A 23712-nucleotide genomic window follows, 5' to 3' on the forward strand; every position below is an offset into this window, starting at 1 on the left:
GTTTCCTCATTTTTAGAAAACAAAATTATTTTTGGCTTCCTTATAAAAAACCACTTTACAATAGATTTACTTATCTTTCTCTATATAAATTATATACTCATTTTTATATTTATTTTAATATTTTTTCTCTTTCCTAATTTTATTTTTTTATTATTTTTTTCTTCTCTCCTCTCTCGTCATCTCCGTCTCCTCTCTCTCAAAACCCACCACCAAGCCTTCTTCTCTTCCCCCTCTTCTTTTCTTTTCCCTTTCTTCATCTTTCCGATTCTTCATTCCTATCTTCTTTGTGACCCAATATAGAGAGAGTGAGAGAACCCGGGAGAGAGACCAAATAAGGGAGAGAGATCGAAAGAGAGAGAGAGAGAGTTTGAGGGAGAGAGAGATCGAATCACAGAGAATCGAAGATGAAGGTCCAATCTCCAGTGGGTGATGCTGGGTTGACGCCGGCGAAACTGAGGGCGCAATTCCGATAGCTTGAGGTGCGAACTTCCGGTGAAATAAGAGAAAATTTCCGGTGGAATTGAGGTGGAGAGGATGGAAGACGGGAGAAAGAGAAAGGAGAGAGATGGTTTTCTTTTATTAAAATAATACATTGGGAATGTACGGTAACCATGTAAATATACATGGTTACTATAGATTCCCAAGCAACTTATATGTAAATATAAGGTGTCTAATATGGAGTGTTTTTTTTTTTATTTTTTTTTTTTTTATGATGTTTTTTATAAAATTTTCCCTAAACATAATAAAGGGAACCAATTTTAAGGAGACTGCCGGGAGTCCTGCTAATCATTTGCACTTGATGAGCAAAAAGCCACTTGCACCTGCTCTGCCACTGGCAGCAAGGACACCATCATAACAAGCCGGGACGGAGCCAAAACATTTTATCGGAAGGGGCCAAAAGCAAGAATGAGAAATATATTAAGATAGGGGGTCAAAACATGAATAACAAATATATATAAAGCAACTCATACATACAAAATAAGCTTTTTTTTTTCTTTTCCTAATTAGATCACAACATTCCAAGGAAGCAGGGGACGGAAAGATACGACCACGCAAAAAAATAATCATGCTCAGAAAGAGGGGGAAAAAAGAACAACTACATGGGAGCTGAAGCATGCAACTAATATCTATCCTTCTTTCTGTATCCTTTTGTCCCTTATGGGCAGCTCCATGGGCTTCTGGGCGTCATGTGGATGATCTGGGCCCTTGTACACCTTTAAGTGGTTGAACAGAGCTCTGCCAAGCTGCATAAAAGAATCCACAGTTGAAGCTACTCGGTGATATACAATTATTGATCAAACAAAAGGGTAATAGACAATTGACAAATTTCAATTCTAGAAGACAATTAACAAATTTAATAAATCTTTAGATGGTTTTGAATAGGGGTCTGTCAAAGTTTTATGTGTATAGCACAAAGTTATAGACAATTTACAATTTCACATACATAAAGAAGATCACAGTTCACACACATGGATGCCCCAAAAGTCTCTAAATCCAACCTTCTCCTACCTTTTGGTACTCAAATTACTCTACAAGTTGGATTCCATCACAATACCCTTAATAATATGTGATAGTTTTGACACATTAAGGCTACATGTAGATTACCTGGAACGTGCTCATCAACCATCTTATCCTTCACAATTTTCTTACTGAACTGGGCTAACCTTGTTTATAGAAATTTCATGCACTGATTGGCACTTGGGTAACAAATGTTCTTAAGAAGCTAATTTTATAGTTGTAGTCAACTCTCATACAAGCCCCTGACCATTCATGTTGTTACTTTGCCACCCCTATCGCATTAATTTATGCTCTTTAAAACTCTGCCTGTGATCTTTCTTCCAAGTCCCCACTAAGCCATTATAACTTAATTTGTTCAACCTCAAAAGAATTTCCTATCATTCCTTCATCACTTTCCAGACTTCTAACCTCACACAAGTCTCCAGTTACCAATCATAAATAGGAATCAACTTTCTATGTAATACTGGTACTTAACAAATATGCATATTTTCAAAACTGAATCCAAAATCTCCCTTCCACAAATGCATTCTGAAATTTAGACATCTAACAGTCTTCAACCTGTTAGCAAGAACATATGCCAATGTTTGGTAAGCATAAAAAGAGCTTGGTTTGGAAAGTTACTCCACTTCGCCAATGTGGAAAATTTGGAGAGAGGAACAATTGTTCTAAAGGCAATGAAGAATCTCTTATTGAACTTATATTGTTTTTTTGAATTTTATGTATTAGGACTGTAAATGAGCTGTTCATACTCGGCTCATATAAGCTTCACTCGAGCTTGATTCATTTAATAAATGAGTCGAGCTTGAATAATGATTACAGCTCGAATATTAAACGAGCCGAAATATATATCAACATTGTAACATACATATTATCATACTAACATCTATTAACATACAGTGTGTGTGTTTGTCAATGTATAATGCTGTTTTTCATAATATTTTTAATATAACGTTATGCCAATTTTATTTCCTAAAGTAATGTCAATGTCGCGCCAATGAAAAGCCCGTTACCAAAAAATACAAAAAATTACAATAGTGATCTATGATATTTTTACAAGCATTTATTAAAAAAAAAAAAATAGCCATTATATATATATATATAAAGCTTTTGATCAAGAGCAACAATTGTTTAATTTTCTGTCAATTAGTTTGAGGACATAATAAATGTTCGTGTGTTTAGTCCTCCAAGTGAGAGAATAAGAACTTTTTAAAGAGATGAATAAAATAATAATTGCTTATTTCATTAAAAAAGATATATCCAATGCAGTTGCTGTGATTCAAACTAAAGACTCCACGTTCATATAGTGCAACTCTTACCATTAAACTGCAACCACTTTACAGTCTATATTTTCCAATTAAATATTAAAATCAACTAGGGACATATCAGAGCTAATTGAGTCTAGCTGGCTGTAAACATATTACACTAAGACACGTGTAAGTGAATAATCATCCTGGAAAGCCCTACCCTATCACATTTGGGTCGCCTCACTCTTTTTTTTTTTTTTTTTTAACCTTCAAAAGCCCAATTGTCACTTTAAACCACTATTGTACACACCACACCACACCACACCCCACTGCCACTCACTCCCTCCCTCACTTTCAACCCCCCCCCCCCCCCCCCCCCCCCCACCCTTCCCTCTTTATTGTGAGATTTCCACAGCCTAAAGAGAGGCTGATTCATGCCGACGGTGAAGGTGATCTGGATGTGTGCCCAAAAGACGACCAACATGCCGATGGCGATGCGTTGGCAAGGGCATATGGGTGCTCTTGTGTTTCTGTTCTTTTTGGATTTGGTTTCTTTTTTTCTTGTTCTTTTTTGTTCATTTACCTAGTCTTTGTTGGATGCCCTAAAAAAGAAGACATTTTGAGGTCAAATCCTGTTACAAGGTTCTTCCTAACGTTGACTCCCCTTTCTCTTGGAAGAGCATTTGGAGGACTAAGGCCTCTTTGAGGTTAGCTTTCTTTACTTGGATAGCTTCCCTTGAGAAAATCCTCACTTTAGAGAATTTTGCGAGTATCACATCATAGTGATAGATTGGTGTTGTGTGTGTAGAAAGAGTGGGAAAACTACAAATCATCTTCTTATTCATTGCGATGTCACGAGAGAGCTGTGGATCATGGTATTTCAGATGTTTGGAATGGAGTGGGTTATGCCTAGACAGGTCGTGGATCTTTTGGCACGTTGAATAGAAGGGACAGCTGGAATAATATCAATATTGTTTGGAACGCAATTCCTTCCTTTTTAATGTGGTGCATTTGGAGAGAAATGAACGCTTAAAGCTTCGATGATCAAGAGAAAACGAGCTCAGATCTATAGACTTGTTTTCTTATGTCCCTATTTATGTGGATCTTTGCTACTGTCTTTCTCCATGTCTCCAACTATACTCATTTTTGTTCTCTTTTCTCGCTCTTGATTGCTATGTGTTTCTCTTGTATACTTCCTAAATACTTGGGTTGCGCTCCTTGCACTTTTAATGAATTACCTCATTAAATAAAATAATAATAATCTTAGACGGCAAGTCTTTAGGGGATTCTCTTGTATACACTACTTGACTTTCTTCTCAAACTATACTTGACAAATGGTTCTCCAACTTAGCTGTGCGCTCTAAATATAGCCCACTCCAACCAGCATCATGATACCTAACTTTGAGAACCCTATCAACACCTTTTTAAAAAATTCGTCTAAGAGGTAGTGCACCAGTGTTGGGCACGCAGATCTGCAAAATCAGAGAGGATATGTCCCTTCCACATACTCAAATAAGAAATCTACCGACTCACTTTAATAATCCGTAGACTCATTACTTAACTGCTTTTACTCCTCGTACTCATCATTCACAAAATTTATCTATCAATAGCTCATGAGTGAACCTTAAATTTCATCAAAATTGGAAAAATTAAACAAGGGAATATCAGAGTGAGAGGCATTGAGTAGTATCCCGCTCTTCTTCCATCTGCAATTCAGATTCCATAGAAAGCAAAAGTATGTGTACAGAATGAAGGCAGATCTCTGCAATAATTGTTTAAGAGACAGAAAGTAGCTATCACAGAAGCAGAGGGAAAGGAGGGATGAATATGTGGTGTTTGGTAGAAATTCCATGTTATATACTTAGTTTCTGATGTATATGTATAATTTCTTGAAAGTTGTATGCAAGACGTGCAATAATGTGCCCCAAATGACTGAATTATTTCATATACGTAACTTCAGAAACTAAAGTGACAAAAAATATTATGGTATTACTTCAAAAAAATCTAAATAATATTACAGATCATATAATCAGGACACTCGTGCTTTGACAGAATTTGGGATTTGGACTTCCTCAGGGTTCCACTCTCTCACACACACTGTGACTTAATTCATCACTACTGAGGAAGTAAATCAATCTAGGGAAACACCGCACTATTATTAACCCTTCCACACCATACATAAAGGCAAGCCCAACACACCTATCAATTATATCAAATGCGCAAACACTTAGGGCATACCTGCCAAACTAAAGACAGAAAGGCAGATCATAACTTGGCAAACTACATCTCAGATCCATTCCTAACCTTCTTGCACCAATTATAGAGCAAATTAGCAATGATAGCAACCGATAGTCACCCAACTAATTGCTTCGTAACATTAAGAGTCTAATCAACCTACTTCAGCAAGGTAGCCAACATTGTATGCAAGAACGAAGAAGCTGCCCTCAAATTAAATCCATAGTACTATCATAAATAGAGGAAAAAACTTTGGCATAGAATGGACATTCAAAGTCATGGACACAATACAAGCATAGAGCAAGGAAATGTGAGCATAAAATGAAAACTCCAATTATGCACAATTAACAAAGAACCTATCACAGCAAGAATGGTTAACATAGTACAGCAAGAATGGGTTATTGTTGGGTGTGTGGGTTGCTTCTTTTGTTTCTTGGGTGTTTGTTGGGGGCTTACCTTTGGGTTTTTGGGGCCTCTCTTTGTTTTTGGGTTTTCTTTGTTTTTGTGGGCTAGCTGAGCTGTTCCTCTGTATACTTCCTGTGTACTTAGGGCGCTTTACGCTTTTTTAATAAAATCTTCTTACTTATCAAAAAAAAATAGTACATCTAGTTGATAAATGTTAAAGCACACGGACTCTTTGATAAGAGTCCGAGTGCTAAAGACCTCTTATCCTCAACTGAAGATAAGAGATAACTTCTAGTTTTGAATTGTAAACACTCCTAGATAGAAACTCTTTCTAACCGGTTGTATCTGTTTTAGATTAAAATAGGTTTAAATTAATCCTATCCTATAGTGTATTTCTATCTCCATAAACCCTCCTAGATAGAAACTCTTTCTATCTCAAACTCTTGTAATCTATTCTCTATATATACAAGTGCAAGCAACCAGTGAACAACACAATTGAAAAACAATTCAGAGAAAAATCTTATATGGTATCAGAGCCCCTACAAGACTAAACGTCTATCTCCTTCTTTCTTTCTTTTTTCTTTTCCTTTCCTTCTCTGTTCAATGCCGAATCCAGTGTTACCGCTGATTCCACATCTGCTCAACCCGCTCCTATTTTCACTATTCTGCACATGAATCACTCTCTCTCCATCAAACTAGCCAAAGACAACTATATGGCCTGGCAGTTTCATCTTCTAGCGTATCTCCATGGTCAAGATGTTTATGATTTCATTGACGGCACAATTCTTGCTCCTACTCAATTGCTTGTCAATCCCGCTACTGCTCCTGGCTCTCCTGCCATGATTGCCAACCCAGCTTACCTTCCATGGTATCAAAAAGACTAGCTTATCATCAGCGTCCTGGTCTTGACATTATCCGATTCTTATGTATCCCATGCTGTTGGCTGCACCACTTCTCGTGCCCTATGGGAATCACTAGAGAAGATATTTGCTTCCCAAGTTCATGCTTGCATCATGCAAGTGCATTTTCAGCTAGCCACCTTGAAGAAAGGTAACTCTTCTATCACTGACTATTTCCATAAACTGAAAACTCTCAGTGACACCCTTGCTGCTTGTGGCCAACCCCTCAATGATTTTGAGGCTGTGTCTTTCCTGATGGCTGGTCTTGGCTTTGAGTTTGATCCCCTGGTTACCTCTGTCACTACTCACATCGACCCCATCTCCCGTGATGATATTTACGGCCTTCTCCTGGCTCATGAGATGTGACTCGAGCAGCAAATGGCCACCACGGATCTCTCCAATGTTGCTGCCCATGTTATTGCTCGCAATCCTAGCCACTCTGGCCAGCGTGACTGCAACTTCAATGCTGCTCGTGGTCATGGATTTCCCAATGGTCGTGGCTACCGTAGTACCTTCCCTGGTGGACGTGGTACCTCCTCTGGCCGACGTGGACGTGGCCAGCAATTTCATGGCGCCAGTTCCTCTAGACCCATCTGCCAGATTTGCAACAAACTTGGCCATTATGCCAGCACTTGCTACCAATGCTTTGATCAAGCTTCTCAAAATGAATCTCAGTCTCCACTGAAGGCTTTTTACTCCTCTCCCAATCTACCTTCTGATGATAGCTGGTATCCGGATTCATGAGCCACTCACCACCTCACTCATGACTTGAACAACCTCACCATCTCCTCAGATGCATACACGGGTCCTAACCAGATTTGTGTGGGAAACGATACAGGTTTGTCTATAAATCATATAGGTTCTGCCCATATCTCTTGTCCAAGTCGTTCCTTTATTCTTAAAAATTTACTTCATGTTCCGTTCATTTGCAAAAATATGCTCTCTGTCAGTAAATTCGCTCATGATAATTCTGTGTTTTTTGAGTTTCATTCTTCCTTTTTTGTTATCAAGGACTGCCGAACCAGGTCCATCCTCCATCAGGGTCCTCTTAAGCACAGCCTATATCAGTTGCTGCCCTCCCTCACCTCCACTCCCTCTCCCTACTCTCTTGTTGGTAAAAGGACTTCCGTTGAACAATGGCACAAACGCTTGAGACACCCTGCTCTCCGTACTATGAAGCAAGTAATTTCCAAGTTTTCCCTTCCAGTTTTTTCTAATAAACCAGCTGCTTCCTATGCTTCCTGCCAGCAAGCCAAAGCTCATCAGCTTCCCTTTCCGGCATCTACTTCAGTTTTTAATCGTCCTTTACAATTACTATTTTCAGATGTATGAGGTCCTTCCCCTGTAGTTTCATCTAATGGAAATAAGTACTATGTTACTTTCGTTGACACTTTTAGTCGATTTACTTGGTTGTTTCCCATTCAATGTAAATCCGATGTTTTCTCAGTTTTCAAAAAATTTCTTCTTATGGTTAAACGTTTATTCAATACTAAAATTCAACAATTTCAAAACTTGGCATCATCCATCGTGTGTCATGTCCTCACACACATCAACAACAAGGTTGTGTCGAACGAAAACATCGACATATCATCGACTCAACTCTTGCATTGCTTGTCGAAAGTCATGTTCCCAAAAGTTTATGGGATGAGGCTTACCAAACATCGTGTTACTAATCAATCACCTTCCTAAACCCACTTTGCAACACAAATCTCCTTTCCAAAAACTTTTTAATCGCAGCCCCGATTACAAGTTTTTAAGAATTTTTGGTTGTGCATGTTTTCCCAATCTTCGGCCTTATAACCAACATGAGTTCGAATTCAAATCCCAAGAATGTGTCTTCTTAAGTTACAACAGAAATCACAAAGGCTACAAATGTCTCCATATTCCCACTGGCCGTATGTACATCTCTAGGGATGTTGTATTCCACGAATCAACATTCCCCTTTTCTTCCTACTCTTCGGCTTCTCAAACAGCATTGTAGCCTCCTTCCACTATTTTACCATCATTCTTACAGATACCTTCCCACTCGATCCGTTCCAAACCTATGGCATCCGAGACTATTCCTTCCAGTCCTTCACCACTTTTTGCATCCAATTCTACTTCAAGTTCCACAGAGTCTCCAACTGCATCTACTTCCCCAATCTCCTTGTCTCCCAGTCCCTGCCCTGCTCCCACTCGGATCCATCCCATGGTCACCTGTGCACAGAATCAAATTGTGCTACCGAGAGTTTTCACAGATGGCAGAATTAAATACCCCATTCTCCGTGCTCTCCTGGCTGTCTCCAATACAAGTATTGCAGAACCCACATGCTATACAAATGCTGTCAAAATACCCGAATGGAGACAAGTTATGCAGATCGAGTTTAATGCTCTTCTTCAGAACCAGACTTGGACTTTAGTTCCTCCTCAGCAAGCTAACAATCTAGTCGGTTGCAAATGGGTATTCAAAGTGAAACGAAAGGCGGATGGATCCATTGAAAGGTATAAAGCACGACTTGTAGCTAAAGGTTTTCATCAACAGGCTGGTCTAGATTATGGAGAGACTTTCAGCCCTGTTGTTAAACCAACAACCATTCGGACTGTACTATCCGTGGCTTACTCTCGAGGTTGGGACATGCATCAAATTGATATTCAAAATGCATTCTTACATGGCTTTCTGGATAAAGAGGTATTTATGTCCCAACCACCCGGTTTCTCTCATCCTACTCTACCACACCATGTTTGCAAGCTACACAAGGCACTATATGGTCAGAAACAAGCACCAAGGGCTTGGTTTTCCATACTTAGTACCAAACTATGTGAACTAGGTTTTCTTAGCTCAAAGGCAGATTCCTTTTTATTTATTCTCCAGAATACATCACTAACTATGTTTGTTTTAGTGTATGTTGATGATATTATCATCACTGCCTCTATCCCAGAAGCAATTCCTGATCTTTTACAGCAACTTCGGACTTCATTTGCAGTCAAAGATCTTGGCAAGCTGAATTTCTTCCTTGGTGTGAAAATAATAGCATTGAAATCAGGTCTTCTTCTCTCCCAAAGGCATTACATTCTGGACTTACTCAAGCGCCCAACATACTGGAAGTTAAGCCTATATCTTCTCCAATGGCTTCCTCAAGTTCCTTATCCGCCTTTGCTGGAGATCCAATGGAAGACCCTCTATTATATCGCAACACCGTGGGATCCTTACAATATCTATCTCTCATGTGACTAGACTAGGCTTTTGCAGTAAACCATGTGTGCCAGTTCATGCACAAGCCCTCTAAACTCCATTGGCAAGCGGTTAAAAGAATTCTTCGCTAGGTCAAACACACATTGTCTCATGGTCTACTCTTAACTCGATCTAATGTATCCAATCTTGAAGTTTTCTCAGATGCTGATTGAGCTGGATGCCCCGATGACCGCAAGTCAACTGGTGGATATTGTGTTTTCTTGGGTTCAAACTTAATCTCTTGGAGTTCTAAGAAACATCCGACTATATCCAAGTCAAGGACCGAGGCTAAGTACAAATCGGTTGCTAATGCCACTGCTGAATTATTATGGATTCAATCTCTCATTCGTGATCTTGGCATTCAGCTTTCTTCTCCTCCAAACCTAGGGTGTGACAACATTGGAGCAACCTATTTGGCAGCAAATCCGGTTTTTCATGCTAGAACCAAACATGTGGAAATAGACTTCCACTTTGTACAAGATCTTGTTGCTGCCAAGGCACTACAAATTATATTCATTCCTAGCAAAGAACAAGTTGCTGATGTTCTAACCAAACCGGTTGCTTCAAATCGGTTTCCATGGTTTTGCTCCAAGCTCAACTTGCAAGCTTCCCCGTTAACCTTAAGGGGGGATGTTAAAGCACATGAACTCTTATCTAAAAGTCCGAGTGCTAAAGACCTCTTATCCTCAACTGAAGATAAGAGATAACTTCTAGTTTTGAATTGTAAACACTCCTAGATAGAAACTCTTTCTATCTCAAACTCTTGTAATCTATTCTCTATATATACAAGTGCAAGCAACCAATGAACAACACGGTTGAAAAACAATTCAGAGAAAAATATTATAATAAACAACATGAATGAATCCAGTAGAATTATAAGTAAAAGCTTCAGAAGCTTTTTATTTAGCATGTAATAAGAATAAAAGAAATTATACAAACATGCATATAATTTAACTTAGATCAAACTCACCCTTCCCTTGGGAAGCATACCACGAACAGCATGTTCAATAATTCTTTCTGGAATTCTCTGCTGTAGCTGGTCAAAAGTTTCCACTTTCATGCCACCTGGTCGTCCTGAATGCCTCCTATAGAGCTTTTGGGTCCTTTTCTTACCGGACACCGCAACTTTTTCTGCATTTACCTTTTTTAAGTTCAAGTGTAACAAATCTATTAGGACTCTGTGCAGCAACCTTGTAACTAATATATGTAAGACAGCACATAAGGACTGTCCACATCAGACATCAATAAGCGAGTCAATCTAACTGCTGTCAAAGCTGACTCCAAAAACTTAACGACGAGGTACAATCACATGAGGAAAAAGGGGAAACAATCAAAAGTAACATGATCTGCTAGACATGGACAACTTAATCAAAGATATCTTGAGGCCTGAGGACCCTGACCATTTTGTAAGCATGCAAATATTGAGAAGTAAATTTTTGGGAGAACTTCACTTATAATCCTTGATCTTTCATCACTGTTGCAAAAAGGTACCTAAACTTTAAAAAGTGTCAATTTAGGGTATTCATCTTTCAATTTTTTTTACTTTCAACCCTCCGTTAAAATTTTCCGTTAACTCTTGTTAAAATTTTCAAAATACCCCTCATTTTTTTTTAGGAAAAAAAGAAAAAAAAAATTGCTAAGATTTAGATGCTGGTCAAAATTTAACAGAATTTACAAAAATACCTATGCTTGAATATTTGAAAATTTTTCTTTTTTTTAAAAAAAAATAAAATAAAATAAATAGGGGTATTTTGAAAATTTTGATAGGATTTAACAAAAGATTGATACCCTAAATTGACATTTTTTAAAGTTCAGGTACCTTTTTGCAAAAATGATGAAAGATCAAAGAGTTTTCCCTAGATTTTTTATTAGAGAATTGTATGTGTGTGTGTGTGTGTGTGAGAGAGAGAGAGAGAGAGAGCTTCTGAGTATGATAATTGACACTCACCAAGACTTTGAACCAAAATATATTACATTAATTGTACATGTAACAACTACTTGTTAACATAAATAGATTTCAATAGGCTCAATATTACAATAGGTAAAAAGTAGCAATTACACTCTGTAATACACAGCCATCTTTGTAGATAAAGAGACGCAATTACTCCAAATTCAACGACTCAATGACCTTTTCCTGGTTGCTCAAGCTATATTGGTGCATTAAAATAAATTTTCAAAATATAAAAATATTCTGTTAAGATAGCTACCTTCTTACAACAGTCAAATCCCACTCCTTCAATGAACCCCCACCTAGCCCAAACTCATATCATTGGTCAACTTGACAGTTTTAGATCACATGTAGTTTCTCACAAGCAGACAATCAATACACATCAAGTTTTTTTCTGATTTTTATCATCATTTAGTACAAGTTATTACAATATTTAATCTTAGCCCAAAAAATCTTATAGCTCAGACAAACTTCTCCGCAGATATGTATTATACATGTTATGACAACAAATTTGTCAGTTTATTAATTTGCTTAAATATAATTATAGTAATAAAGTTCATTTCTCAAAAACATCATCATAGAGAAACGGAATTGGGGTTTCTTCAAACATCAGAAAAGGAAAAAAAATAAATAAATCATTTTTTTATTATACAAATATATAAACAGAAGGCATTACCACCGCTGCTCAGCCAAATAAGTAAAGAATCCTTCATTGCAGATGAATATAATTTCCTTAAAAATAAAATGTAGGGTAGTGATATCATCTACTGCTGGTTTACAAACATCACCATCAAAATCTGCTACTCAAAATTGGCAATTGAACCTGGTAGTTTACATGATAGTATTAATTTAACAAATAGTGAGAAAATGACAGCGACACAAAATTGTTATGCTATTCTAGCCAATCACCTGAAAAATTATTTTGGGAACTAAGCCAGTTCCAATAATTTGAAGGCATGAGACCAACATGCCTTCACTTTGCTTTTCTTTTTTATTTTTGATAAGTAAACCTTCACTTAGGATTTATAGCCAGCACAGAATGCATTACAAGAAATGCCTTGACTTTAAGAACATGAATCTCTACGACTCCTACTGCTTTTGCAAGATTCATGTTACATCTCCGGAACACATTACCTAGCAAAATGTTTGACTAAAGATGGAGGACCCATGCAGCTCCAAATTTATTGAAATAAGCTTCTAGATTAAACTACGCCAAAAGATAATCATCAATTTCACTCTCATTGATACAGCCACTGGTCATGTGTATAAACACAGACACATTCACACTTGGACATGCTATAGGCAATCAGACAATTCAAACAGACAACAAATGAAGGACACAACCATCTGAACATCACAACTAAACTTATGGAATTCCTTAATATTCTATGTATAGCCATTTAATGAAATAGACACAGTAAATCCACAGAGATGTGCCACATGCTGTTCCTATGAATGCACATTCTCAACCAAGCCACTAGATAAAGATAAGGTATCAGAATTAATGTCAATCACATTATTCATCTTCGTGATGCGCTTAGAATAATGAATAAAGCAATTTAACAGAAAAATATGGAGTTGAGAAAAAGTGAGAACATGAAAATAAGATTAGTTTTACCCAAACCAGGGACCATGAGAACTAGACGCTTGAACATTTCTAAGTGATATTATATAGTGCATATTCCTCATTATCATCATGAAGAAAACAGTATGCATAAGTGTGCAAACTACATACCACAATCACGAATGCCCCCATGTCAACACTGGGAGTATAGGTAGCCAAATTTTTCCCACGGATAAAAATGGCAATTGTTGATGCTAGTCTTCCAAGAATTTTGTCCGAAGCATCAACGATGTACCACGGTTTCTCTGTGTTCACATGATCAGCAGCTTTGGGATACCATGTCTTATTCCAAATGTCCTAATAATACATAAAAAGGACCGTCGATAAATATCCAAACTAAGCAGGGAAACAGGACAGTGCAGCACAAATCACAGATTTACATGAAAAACAAGAAGAAAAATTACAAATGCATTCTCAACCTGAACAGGGTAAGTATGAGAAACATTTAGAGTTCAATAGATTGTAAAAAAAGTTATCAATCTTAGAATTAGTGAAAATTCTAAATACGCAGTAAGATAATCAAAAGCAGTTACGTACATAGTTAGAATGAGCAACTAGAAAATCACTAAAAGATCATTGCCGATGCTGTCTCACCAGCATAGTGTTATTATGACAAAACCATATCAGAGCACATAAATGTTGACGAAATTAGAAAGAAATTGCGAATGAATGCCTTATTAAAAAGGAAAATTATATAAATCCGGCACAACTGTCAGGTGCAGGCATGTCCCTAGTGCTTAATTCATTTGAATTCCATTTCCCAAACAATGGGAACATGATTAAGAGTGTTTGGACATTGAATGTATTAAAAAGACATAAATTAAAATTTTGGAGCCGAAGCAAGCCATTTGTAACTCTCTGCTTATATTGCAGCAACAAAAAAATGGATATACAACATAGCAGAAGTGAATAGAACCATGGGCATAGAATGAAGAAAACAATACATTATATATATTTTAATATAAATTGATACACCCTTTGATGCTAGGTGAGCATCTAATAGATATAGGTATGAGCCCAATCAAACACAAATAAGTGCGGGCAAACACTGAAAGTAATGAACAAGTTTTTCCAACTGGAGAAAAGACAGGTTTTCACAATTATGTAAGAACAAGTGATAGAAAGAGTTCAAGGGATAAGCGTGCAATGGTAAGAAATATACACCAGTATATATTTTCTTCCAGTGCAATCATCACTAGCATACCATAATCCTTTGTTTGACACCATGAAGAAATCGAGAAAAAATGAAAATAAAACCACTGTATCGTTATTGTTTTGGTTTCCACAAAATTAAATCTATAGGGCTCTTCCAAGTTAAGGTTTCTCTGCTTGTATGGGTCCCATAATAGGACTTAAAATCTAAATTTCTTTTCCATTCCCACATTTTCCAAGCCAACAAAAAGTGCTAGTTAGACAGACAGAGAGAGAGTGAAGAGGGAGTATTTTTGTTTACTTGGGTGCCAAATGACGAAAGATAAAATGAAAGAACCCACATTACAATTTCTTTCTATCTTCCCATATTTCTCGGAAAATAAACAGAGCCACTTGAAAGCATATACATACGTATAACGAGAGGAAAAAAAAAAAAAAAGTATTCCTCGGAAACAAAACAACACAAATAAAAATGGTAGAGAAACAGAAACCAGAGAGAGAGAGAGAGAGAGGATTTTACAGGGCCATTGGCTTCGGACTCCTCGAACATCCACCGTTGTTCTCTGGGGACGAGAGAGAGGTCCTGGCACCGAACCTGGAAGCTCCGCTTGGTAAGAGGCAGCGAGGTCCGAATCGAGGGCTTTGACAATGCACAGGAGAACCCAAAAAAGGGGTTTTTTATAATGCTTTTCTCCTTCTTGTGAGAAGAAGAAGAAGCAAACGAGGAGAACGTGACCGAAGACGAGACGCACAGGGACGCCATCTCTCCCTCTCTCTCGCACTCGCTCTTGGCTCTGTATGTTTCGAGGATAAAAACGGATAAGAATGGCAGTGCCAAACGAAGAGTAAAAGTGCGGACACTCTTGTAGTTTTTATATGCCCATTTATTTCCCCAGGCATTTTAAAATGTTTTTCTTGACATTTTTTTAAAAAAAAAAAAAAAAAAAAAGCCTAAAGTTGTGCCAAAAATGACTATTTTTTTATTATATTTCTATAAAACCCTTATTCTCTTAAAAATAAAAATAAAAAATTAATTAAAAAAAAAAAACTAAACTAACTATTTTGTTAAACAAAAGAAAAAAGAAAAAAAATAGATAAATGTAAAACCAATCCTTCTTGTTGGCCTAAATTACAAATCGCTCCATGCGAAATAAAAAATATAAATAAATGCAAAAATATTCTATGCGATTGGCCTAGATTACAAATCAATTCATGTAATATAAAATATAATTTAGAGGTCCTCAAACAGGGGTGTAGCTAGGTGAAGGGTTAGGGGGGACCAAGCCCCAACCTTTTCCAAAAAAAAAAATAAAAAATTAAGTTTTACTCCTAATTTTTTTTTTTTAGTTTTTGCCCCCTTAAATTTCTTTCTTTTTTTTTTTTCAATTTGGTCCCTCCAAAGTCTAAAAGCTGGCTTCGCCCATGTGAATCTCAAGGTAAGCCAAAATAACAATTTAATTCATACAGTCAAATTTCTTTGAAACACTTGACGGATTCTGTTAATGTGTCACGTCAGCACCAATAGAATGATAACATTTATCACTCTTAATAAAAAAAAAAAGTAAATATATTAAAATTAAAAACTTAAAAAATTAAAAAATTAAATTTTTTTTATTAAAAAAGAAGAAGAAAGGGGAAAAAGGGGTGGCGGGGAGGGGGTGGCTCGCATGTGATAGTGTTTTCTGTCCTTTGAAAACATATTGTAGCTAATAAGGTAAACACCGATATTTTAGAAACATATAAAAGTATACTATGTACTTGTGAATGTATATAAGCATTCCAATCTACCGCTTGGAATTGCATACATACAAGCTCATCTACAACATATTACTTTTATACTAAGTAGTTCAACCATACACGTATACAAGCGTTCCTACTTGGGAAATGCTAGCATACAAGTACGTCCAAGCAAAAGCACATGGCATCAAGCATAACTACACAGAAATACAAGTATTTCCAAACTTTGGGAAACACAAGTACCCTAGCACAATCAAGCTTGATGCCTTAAAAACATCTTATGCAATCTAGCATGAAAACCAATACAAATTATCATGAATACATCTTAAACATCACATAAATCAATGCTATGCATGCTTAACATTTATTCTATTTGGTTTCTGTTTTTTTATGCTATTTGCCAATTGTTGTGGGACTCGAACCCCCCGATCTTATTTTTGATATTATTTGACGTTTGCCGTGGGACTTAAATCCCCAGTCTTGTCTCGGATATTAATTGCCAGTTGCTGTGGAACTCAAAACCCTCGGTTTTATTTATTTGTCGTGGGACTTGAACCTCTGGTCTTATTTATTTACCGTTGTCGTAGGACTCAAACCCTCCAATCTTGTTTATTTGCTGTGAGACTTGAACCCTTAGTCTTATTTATCTACCGTTGCCGTGGGACTCAAACCCTCCAATTATGTTTATTTGTTGTGGGACTTGAAACCCTGGTCTTATTTATCTACTGTTGTCGTGGGACTTGAACCCCTAGTCTTATTTATCTACCGTTGTTGTGAGACTCAAACACTCCAGTCTTGTTTATTTGTCGTGGGACTTGAACCTTTGGTCTTATTTATTTACCGTTGTCATGGGACTCAAACCCTCTGATCTTGTTTATCTATCATTGCTGTGGGACTCAAACCCTCGGTCTTGTTTACCTGCCGTTGCTTCATGCTTAAATCAATATACATGTACATTTCATGATCATGCAATTTAACACACAACTTTCTCATAAAACATGAACACTTCATCTATTTAGATTCTCAATACAAATCATGTAAAACATGCCATTTTCTCAATCACAATTTGCATAATTTAAATCTCAACCGCAGCAGGCAATAAAACTCTTCAAAACATATCCCAAATCCAGCATACAATAAAACTCAATTAAAACAAATATCAATTCATGTTTGTCATTTAAAACACATAAAAAAAACTTTATCAAAGCACACTTCAAAACATGCTTTCATATTCACATCTCAACATACTTGAAAGTAATTAAAATTATCCAAAACACATAATCAACATATTGTCAGTTCATTATAAAATTAACATATTATTTCATTTCTATAAAATTCATAAAACATAATAACTTTTCTCAGTGAGTAGAATACTCACCTTTGGCTACGCGGATATTGAACTCAACTATGGTTTCCTAGCCAATGACTTGCAATGTATCACTAAAAATTAACACACTGCACAACACTTAGCATTTTCTAACACTAGACTTCACATTTAGTTCTTAAATTGCTCAAGAGTTAGACCCATGGAAAAGCTATAGAATTTTTAGGGTTCCAATCAACTACTCAACAATAATAAACACTAACCCATAAGATAATCTTAAGGTTAAACACTTAAAATCACAACTTAAACAATTACCAAAAAAGCTAGAGTTTTGGAAAACTTACCAAAATTTGTCCAAGCGCAACCTGAAGCTTGAAGAACGTTTAGGAAGTTTCAAAACGTGCAAAACCTAAAGAATATTGGAAGATTAAACTAAATCTTCTCAGAATCAACTCAAAAATTCAAAAGACAAGGGTTTACAAAATTACCTCAATTCAATCGGTAGAAACGAAGATCGAGCTTTGTAGATCACGTTTTTAGGTTAGATTTAAGGTTGGGGGCTTGGATCTTCATGGATCAAGGGTTTTAGGTGAAAACTCAAGAGAAAATCGTGTAAGGGGTGGAAATTTCCAGAAGAAATAAGCTAAAATGGCTCATTTTCGCTTTTATATCGCCTGCTATCCGGACGAGGTAAGTGGCTATTCGGACGCACGTGCTGAAAAACTACTTACGCAGTTTCTGTGGCTGCTGTCCGGACAGGGGTTGTGCCTGTCTGGACACAACCTCCAAGGAGTGAATTTTCACTCCCTGGAGGTCCCGTCTGGACGCGACTTCCCGAAACATGATTTTACGCATTTTCTAAGTGTTTTCAACTTGTTTTCTTGTCATTTTACCAATTCTAATTATTTACTTATTTCAATTTACATTTTAAATACCCAAGTAATGTCTCAGACATTACATAATTTCTTGCCATATTATTAATAGTGACACGTGTCCTCATTTTATTGGTACTAACGTGGCACACTAACGAAAACCGTCAAATTTTTAACGGAATTTGACTGCAGGGAGTAATTTAGTTTTATAAATGTATATTTTTGATATATTGATAATTTTTTTAGTAAGAGTGACACATGTCATCATTTTGTTAGTGTTGACATTGACATTAACAGAACCCGTGAAGCATTTTGACGGAATTTAACTAAAATGACTAAATTGTTATTTTTTGCCTACCTTCAAAACCTTTGAATTATTTTTTATACCGTATCGAACAATTTGTAATTTAAGCCAACCATATAAATTGATTTTGCATTTTTCTTTTTTTAAAAATAATAAAAAGTTTGGTTTAGTTTAGGTTTTTTTTTAAAATATATATATATATATATATATATATATATATATATATATATATATATATATATATATATATATATATATATGAAAATAGGGGTATTCTAGGAATATTTCAATAAAAGTGGCATTTTTGATACACTTTGGTAGTTTAATGGGTCACATTAGTACACTTGAAAATTCAATGAGTTATTTTGAAATTGGCTATTAGTTCATGGACTTTTTTTTTTTTTTATATATATTTTTTCTCAAATTTTTAGGTTATTTCATATTAATATTTTTATGTTGTAAATAAAAATTGATTTTTATAGGTTAATATGATTGAATGAATATATATATATATATATATATATATATATATATATATAGTTTAAAACAAATATTGTAAATTAATGAATGGTAAGATTGTTCCAAAATTTTCTTAATTAAAACATAGCCGTTTTTAACTCAAAGTTGTTGAAGCAAACATTTCTTTTGTGGTTTCCTGCTTTACGCAGTTTAAGGGCAGGGGGAACGTCTCCACATCTATGCAAGCTGGTTCTTGACGGAAGCCCAGCAATAGAGACAAAGATTCTTCTTCTTGCCCAGATTAGTCTTAGGTTGGGTTGAGTCTTGGTGGGAGTCATGTGAAAGTCAAAATTATTCTCGTTGTTGATCTGGGTCACACTTTCTTCACCACTTGCATTTCTTTCTCTTCTTAGAACACTAGTAGCAGATGCTATATAAGTGGTTCCCTTCCCTAAAATGAGGAAAATTTTAAAAAAAATTACAAAAAAACAAGCCACAGCAGTTGCCCTATTTAAAGGTCCATCCTTGGGGAGCTACAGTGCTACCCAATAGTCCAAGCTGATAATCGATGACCCCTAGTCGCACGTCGACATTTACCACGTGCGACTCCTCTCTCCGCCATGTGACGGCCCTGGACCTCTCCAGGTTCAATCTCCGACGCCCTTTCACGGGACCTCGGCCATTTGCGCTTCCTCTCCAACCTTTCGTTGCCGCCAACCAGCTCTCCGGGCCCATCCCCGGCGAGTTCTCGTCTCTCTCAGTGTTCAATCTCTCTGGAGCGCTCTCCCCGTACCTCGACCATCTGCGCTTTCTCTCCAACCTCTTGTCGCCACCAACCAGCTCTCTGGGCCCCTCCTCGTCCTCCACAACAAGCTAAGCAACACCATCCTCAGTTGGGAATTTTTCGAGAAAGTCACATTTCCCAGTCAAATATTTCCCGAGAAAATCCTCTAGTCTTTGAATTTCTTTCCAGATTGTTTCTAGTAATTTTGAGGTTCTCTTTTTATATTATTGTTTTGATTGCAATTGAAGGTCAAGGAGCTCGAGAAATTCAGAAATGGCACCTTTCAGAATAAAGTGTAAAGAATAAAAGAAAAAAGAAAAAAGAAGAACTAAAAGATAAAAAAATATTATTTTAATATATAGGAAAATATAAAGGGAAGTTGTTGTGGGATGTTTTTATATAGGGAAAAAAATGTGATTTGATTTTCTAAATTTTCCTTAAATTAGGAAAAATAATTGAGAATCTGTTGCTACTGCTCTTAGTGCTTATCAAAGTACTACACAAGAAAGTTGGTGTGAGAAAGTTTCTTTTCTAAGGGGAGAACGTTGGGTTTCTTTCTATTTCTGTTTTTGACAAACGAAGAGGAAAAAATGGGTCTTTCTCTTTCTTTGTTTCCTCTGCATTTGTTGAAAATGAATGAAAAAAATGAGTTTCTGATTTTGTATTTGATGAATAAAGAGTAACAAAATGGGTCTCTCTCTCTTCGACCAACAAAGGAGGGTGGGTTTTTCCATTTTTTTTTTTCCTTTGAACATGAGAGGCCTTCTTGTCAATAAAGGGGTTAATAAAAGGCAAAAGACAAAAAATCCACTCATTCTTCACACAATAATTGTTTTTTTCCTTGCCAACTTAGCCAACTTTACCAAGAGAGCTCCAACACCCGATTAAAGGGCAAAAACATACAAAGGCAACCATAAATGGAGGCATAAATTTTTATAGGCAAGGTCGATGGCAAAAAAAAAAAAAAAAAAAAAATTAATAGGGATCAATAGATTAAATTTTTATTTTTTACATTATATTTTTTTTATTTTTTACAATTTTTATTTTCAAACCTTATAAATTTTTTCTTTTTTTAAGAAATTGGTGGGCCATGGTCCCCGCCAGCCCCGCCCTCCTCCCTCCCTCCCTCACTGAAGGCAACCATCTTACCTTCCTGCTAAGAGACCATTCAAATTGCCCAGTAGCATTTGAAGCAAATCCAAATTCATTGGCTTGCAGAGAATAAAAGGTTTAAAGTCGAAAACTCCAAAACGGCAAGCTGCATGAACCACCAGACGGGATTGCTAGAACACCGAGAAGGGACTACCGGACTGAAGCAAGTTAAATAGGGAAGAAAGCTGAACTGGATCTTCGGTTCATCGGGAATTCTGAGCAGTGGGTCTTTTGAGCATGGGTATTTCGAACACCGGGTCTTCAAAGCACAGGTCTCCTAAGAACTAAGTCTTTTAAGTGTGGGTCTTTCGCTTGACCCCTGAGGCGTCACCTCCATTGTTGGACTTGCTCCAAGAACCAAGTTTCCATAGATGTGGAGAAGCAAGACACACTACCCTTAAACGGCGTCAGACAGGAAACCACAAGCAGACAACTTTGAGTTTTAAATGATCACGTTTTGATTATAAGGATTTTGAAACAATCTGAGCCGTTCCTTAAATTTACAGCATCTGTACTGTAGTTTTAAGCCAAATCCCACGTGAACTACCCCTCATTTGGGGTCAACGCTTTTTGTAATGATTCTTACACGATTCTTATATAATTTTTATACAATTCTAACTAATTTTTTTTATGATCAATCAGTGGATTTATTTTCCTACATGTGAGCCTTAAATATTCAATGGTTGATCTTAAAAAAAAAGTTGTTATAATTGTGCAAGAGTTAGTGCAAGAAAAGTACTACACACACGTGTGTGTGTGTGTGTGTGTACCAACTAAATTTCTTGCTTGTATATTTATATATATAAACCAACTAAATTTCTTGCTTGATTACGGAATAAGCTACTTACCATGTGCAAACCGTGTAATTGTTCTCAATTACAATATTGAGTTTCTTCAAAAATGAATAATCATTTCCTTAAGATAACTATAATTTATTTTTCTCAAATTTCAGTAGAGTGTGAACCAAGCTAACAGCTAAGGAGAAATTATTGTACTTCTTTTTATAGGTTAATTTTTTATTTGTCAAAAGTCATTTAATTGTTTCCTTTTTCCTTGTAAATCTGTTATGTTTATTATATATACTCGGATCTTAATTTCTCAAAGTTGCTAAACATATCGAAAAGGAAAAACATAATAATAAAAAAGTGCTTACATATATTTATATATTATGGTACTGCAATAGATCCATCAGTACTGCTTCCACGACTGACGGAGTTTGTCTAATGCCATCCGAGACGACGATCCACTCTGATCACTGAGAGCAGCCTTGGCTTCATTTTTCATAGACAAGATTCTCTCCCTGATCGACCGACCTTCCTCCGAGTCCATCAACTCTCTAATTCGCTTCTCCACCTCGGCTGCATTCACAAACCCATTCTTAGACTCCTTCATTTGCAAAGCAATTCTTATTTCTTCCACCAGTATCACCCTATTCAACCTTTGCCCAGCATACAGCGGCCATGCGACCATCGGCACCCCCGCACTCAACGCTTCCAGCACCGAGTTCCACCCGCAATGTGTCACAAACCCACCGACCGATTCGTGGTTCAACACGGCCACCTGTGGAGCCCAAGACTTCACTACCAGGCCTCTCTCTTTTGTCCGTTCCAAGAAACCCTCCGGAAGCAACAGATCCAAGTCCGGCTCAGGTTGGGCCGTGACGGCCAAGCTATGCTCCTGAGTCGGCGGATTGCGCACCACCCACAAGAACCTTAAGCCACTCCTTTCCAACCCTATTAATATCTCCTTCAACTGTTCCATCGAGAACAACCCCAAGCTTCCAAAACATAAAAACACTACGCTTTGGCTCGGTTGCAAGTCGAGCCACCTTAAGCACCCCGGCGCGGCCTCATCTCTTTCATTACTACTAGCTATGAGTGGTCCTATGCAGAAAATAGGCGGTGTTGGACCGTCGGGGACGCATAGCCCATCTGATATTGCTTTGATAACTCTTGGCTCCAGCGATTCATAAGTGTTGACAATTATTCCTGCAGATTTAGCCATGCTAAACGAGCAGTCGAGAAAGCATTTGTAGGCGTCATCGTTACGGTCAAGTAATGGTTTCGGTGAATCCGAGGATGGTATGGGGGGTATGCCAGGAATGTCAAGAAGGGTGTTAAGGTCTTTAAAGCTTTTTGTTGAGTTTCTGTGCATGGTGGGGAGATACAGGAAGTAAGCGAGACAGCCGGCACCGGAAGTGAAAAAATAGTATCCAGGAATGCTGAGGTTGGCTGCAACGGAGAGAGCATGAGAGCAAAAGAAGTCCATGATGAGCGCGCGGACGGTGTAGCTTTTGGAGATGGACAGGAGAGATTGATGGAGATTTGGGTTGTTGAGGCGGAGGAGCTCAAAGGTAAGCGTTTCATGGTTGGGAGAGGAGGTGGGAGGGAGAGTAACGTTGGGGAGATTGTGAAAGGTGATGGAGGGGGTGGTAGAAGAGACGGCGGATATGTACGGAGCGGTGGAACCAGCGTTGTAAGGTTGCGGGGCAATGAGTATGTGTACGGTGAGTGAAGGCTGGTGGGTGAGTATTAGTTTGGCAAGCTCTACCATGGAGATCAGGTGGCCAATTGCTGGTGTTGGGTACAGAACTATAGCCTCCTCCTCCATAGCTGCTTCTGCTTCAGATTTGTGTGTGAGAGGGAGAGGTTCAAGGAAGAAAATTTATCTTATAGCTGTACTAAATACTCACCGTTCTTATTTTTTTTTTTTTTTTAAAAAGATAATAATAATAAATAAATAAATAAATTATCTTATAGCTAGTATTTGGTGTTGTACTAAATACTCACCGTCCAATTTATTTATTTATTTAATTTTTTTGAAAATAAAAAACCCCGGTGGTGG

The 23712-nt window shown here is 37.1% G+C and overlaps 2 protein-coding genes across 2 annotated transcripts; both read right to left on the minus strand.

The window, feature by feature from the left end:
* Window positions 1-879: 879 nt before the first annotated feature.
* On the minus strand, window positions 880-15091 carry LOC133874591 (large ribosomal subunit protein uL13c). Its single transcript, XM_062312447.1, has 4 exons — window positions 14757-15091; window positions 13196-13381; window positions 10483-10653; window positions 880-1244 (listed from the first exon to the last, which is right to left on the minus strand). Exons 1-4 carry the CDS (start codon window positions 14997-14999, stop codon window positions 1128-1130), a joined length of 717 nt encoding a protein of 238 aa, XP_062168431.1. The 5' UTR covers window positions 15000-15091; the 3' UTR covers window positions 880-1127.
* A 6841-nt stretch (window positions 15092-21932) lies between these two features.
* LOC133875735 (UDP-glycosyltransferase 88B1-like) lies at window positions 21933-23503 on the minus strand. The gene has a single exon (XM_062313956.1). It carries the CDS (start codon window positions 23476-23478, stop codon window positions 22057-22059), a length of 1422 nt encoding a protein of 473 aa, XP_062169940.1. The 5' UTR covers window positions 23479-23503; the 3' UTR covers window positions 21933-22056.
* Between the last annotated feature and the right edge of the window lie 209 nt (window positions 23504-23712).

This window comes from Alnus glutinosa, chromosome 8 (assembly GCF_958979055.1).
Source record: "Alnus glutinosa chromosome 8, dhAlnGlut1.1, whole genome shotgun sequence".
Lineage (NCBI taxonomy): Eukaryota > Viridiplantae > Streptophyta > Magnoliopsida > Fagales > Betulaceae > Alnus > Alnus glutinosa.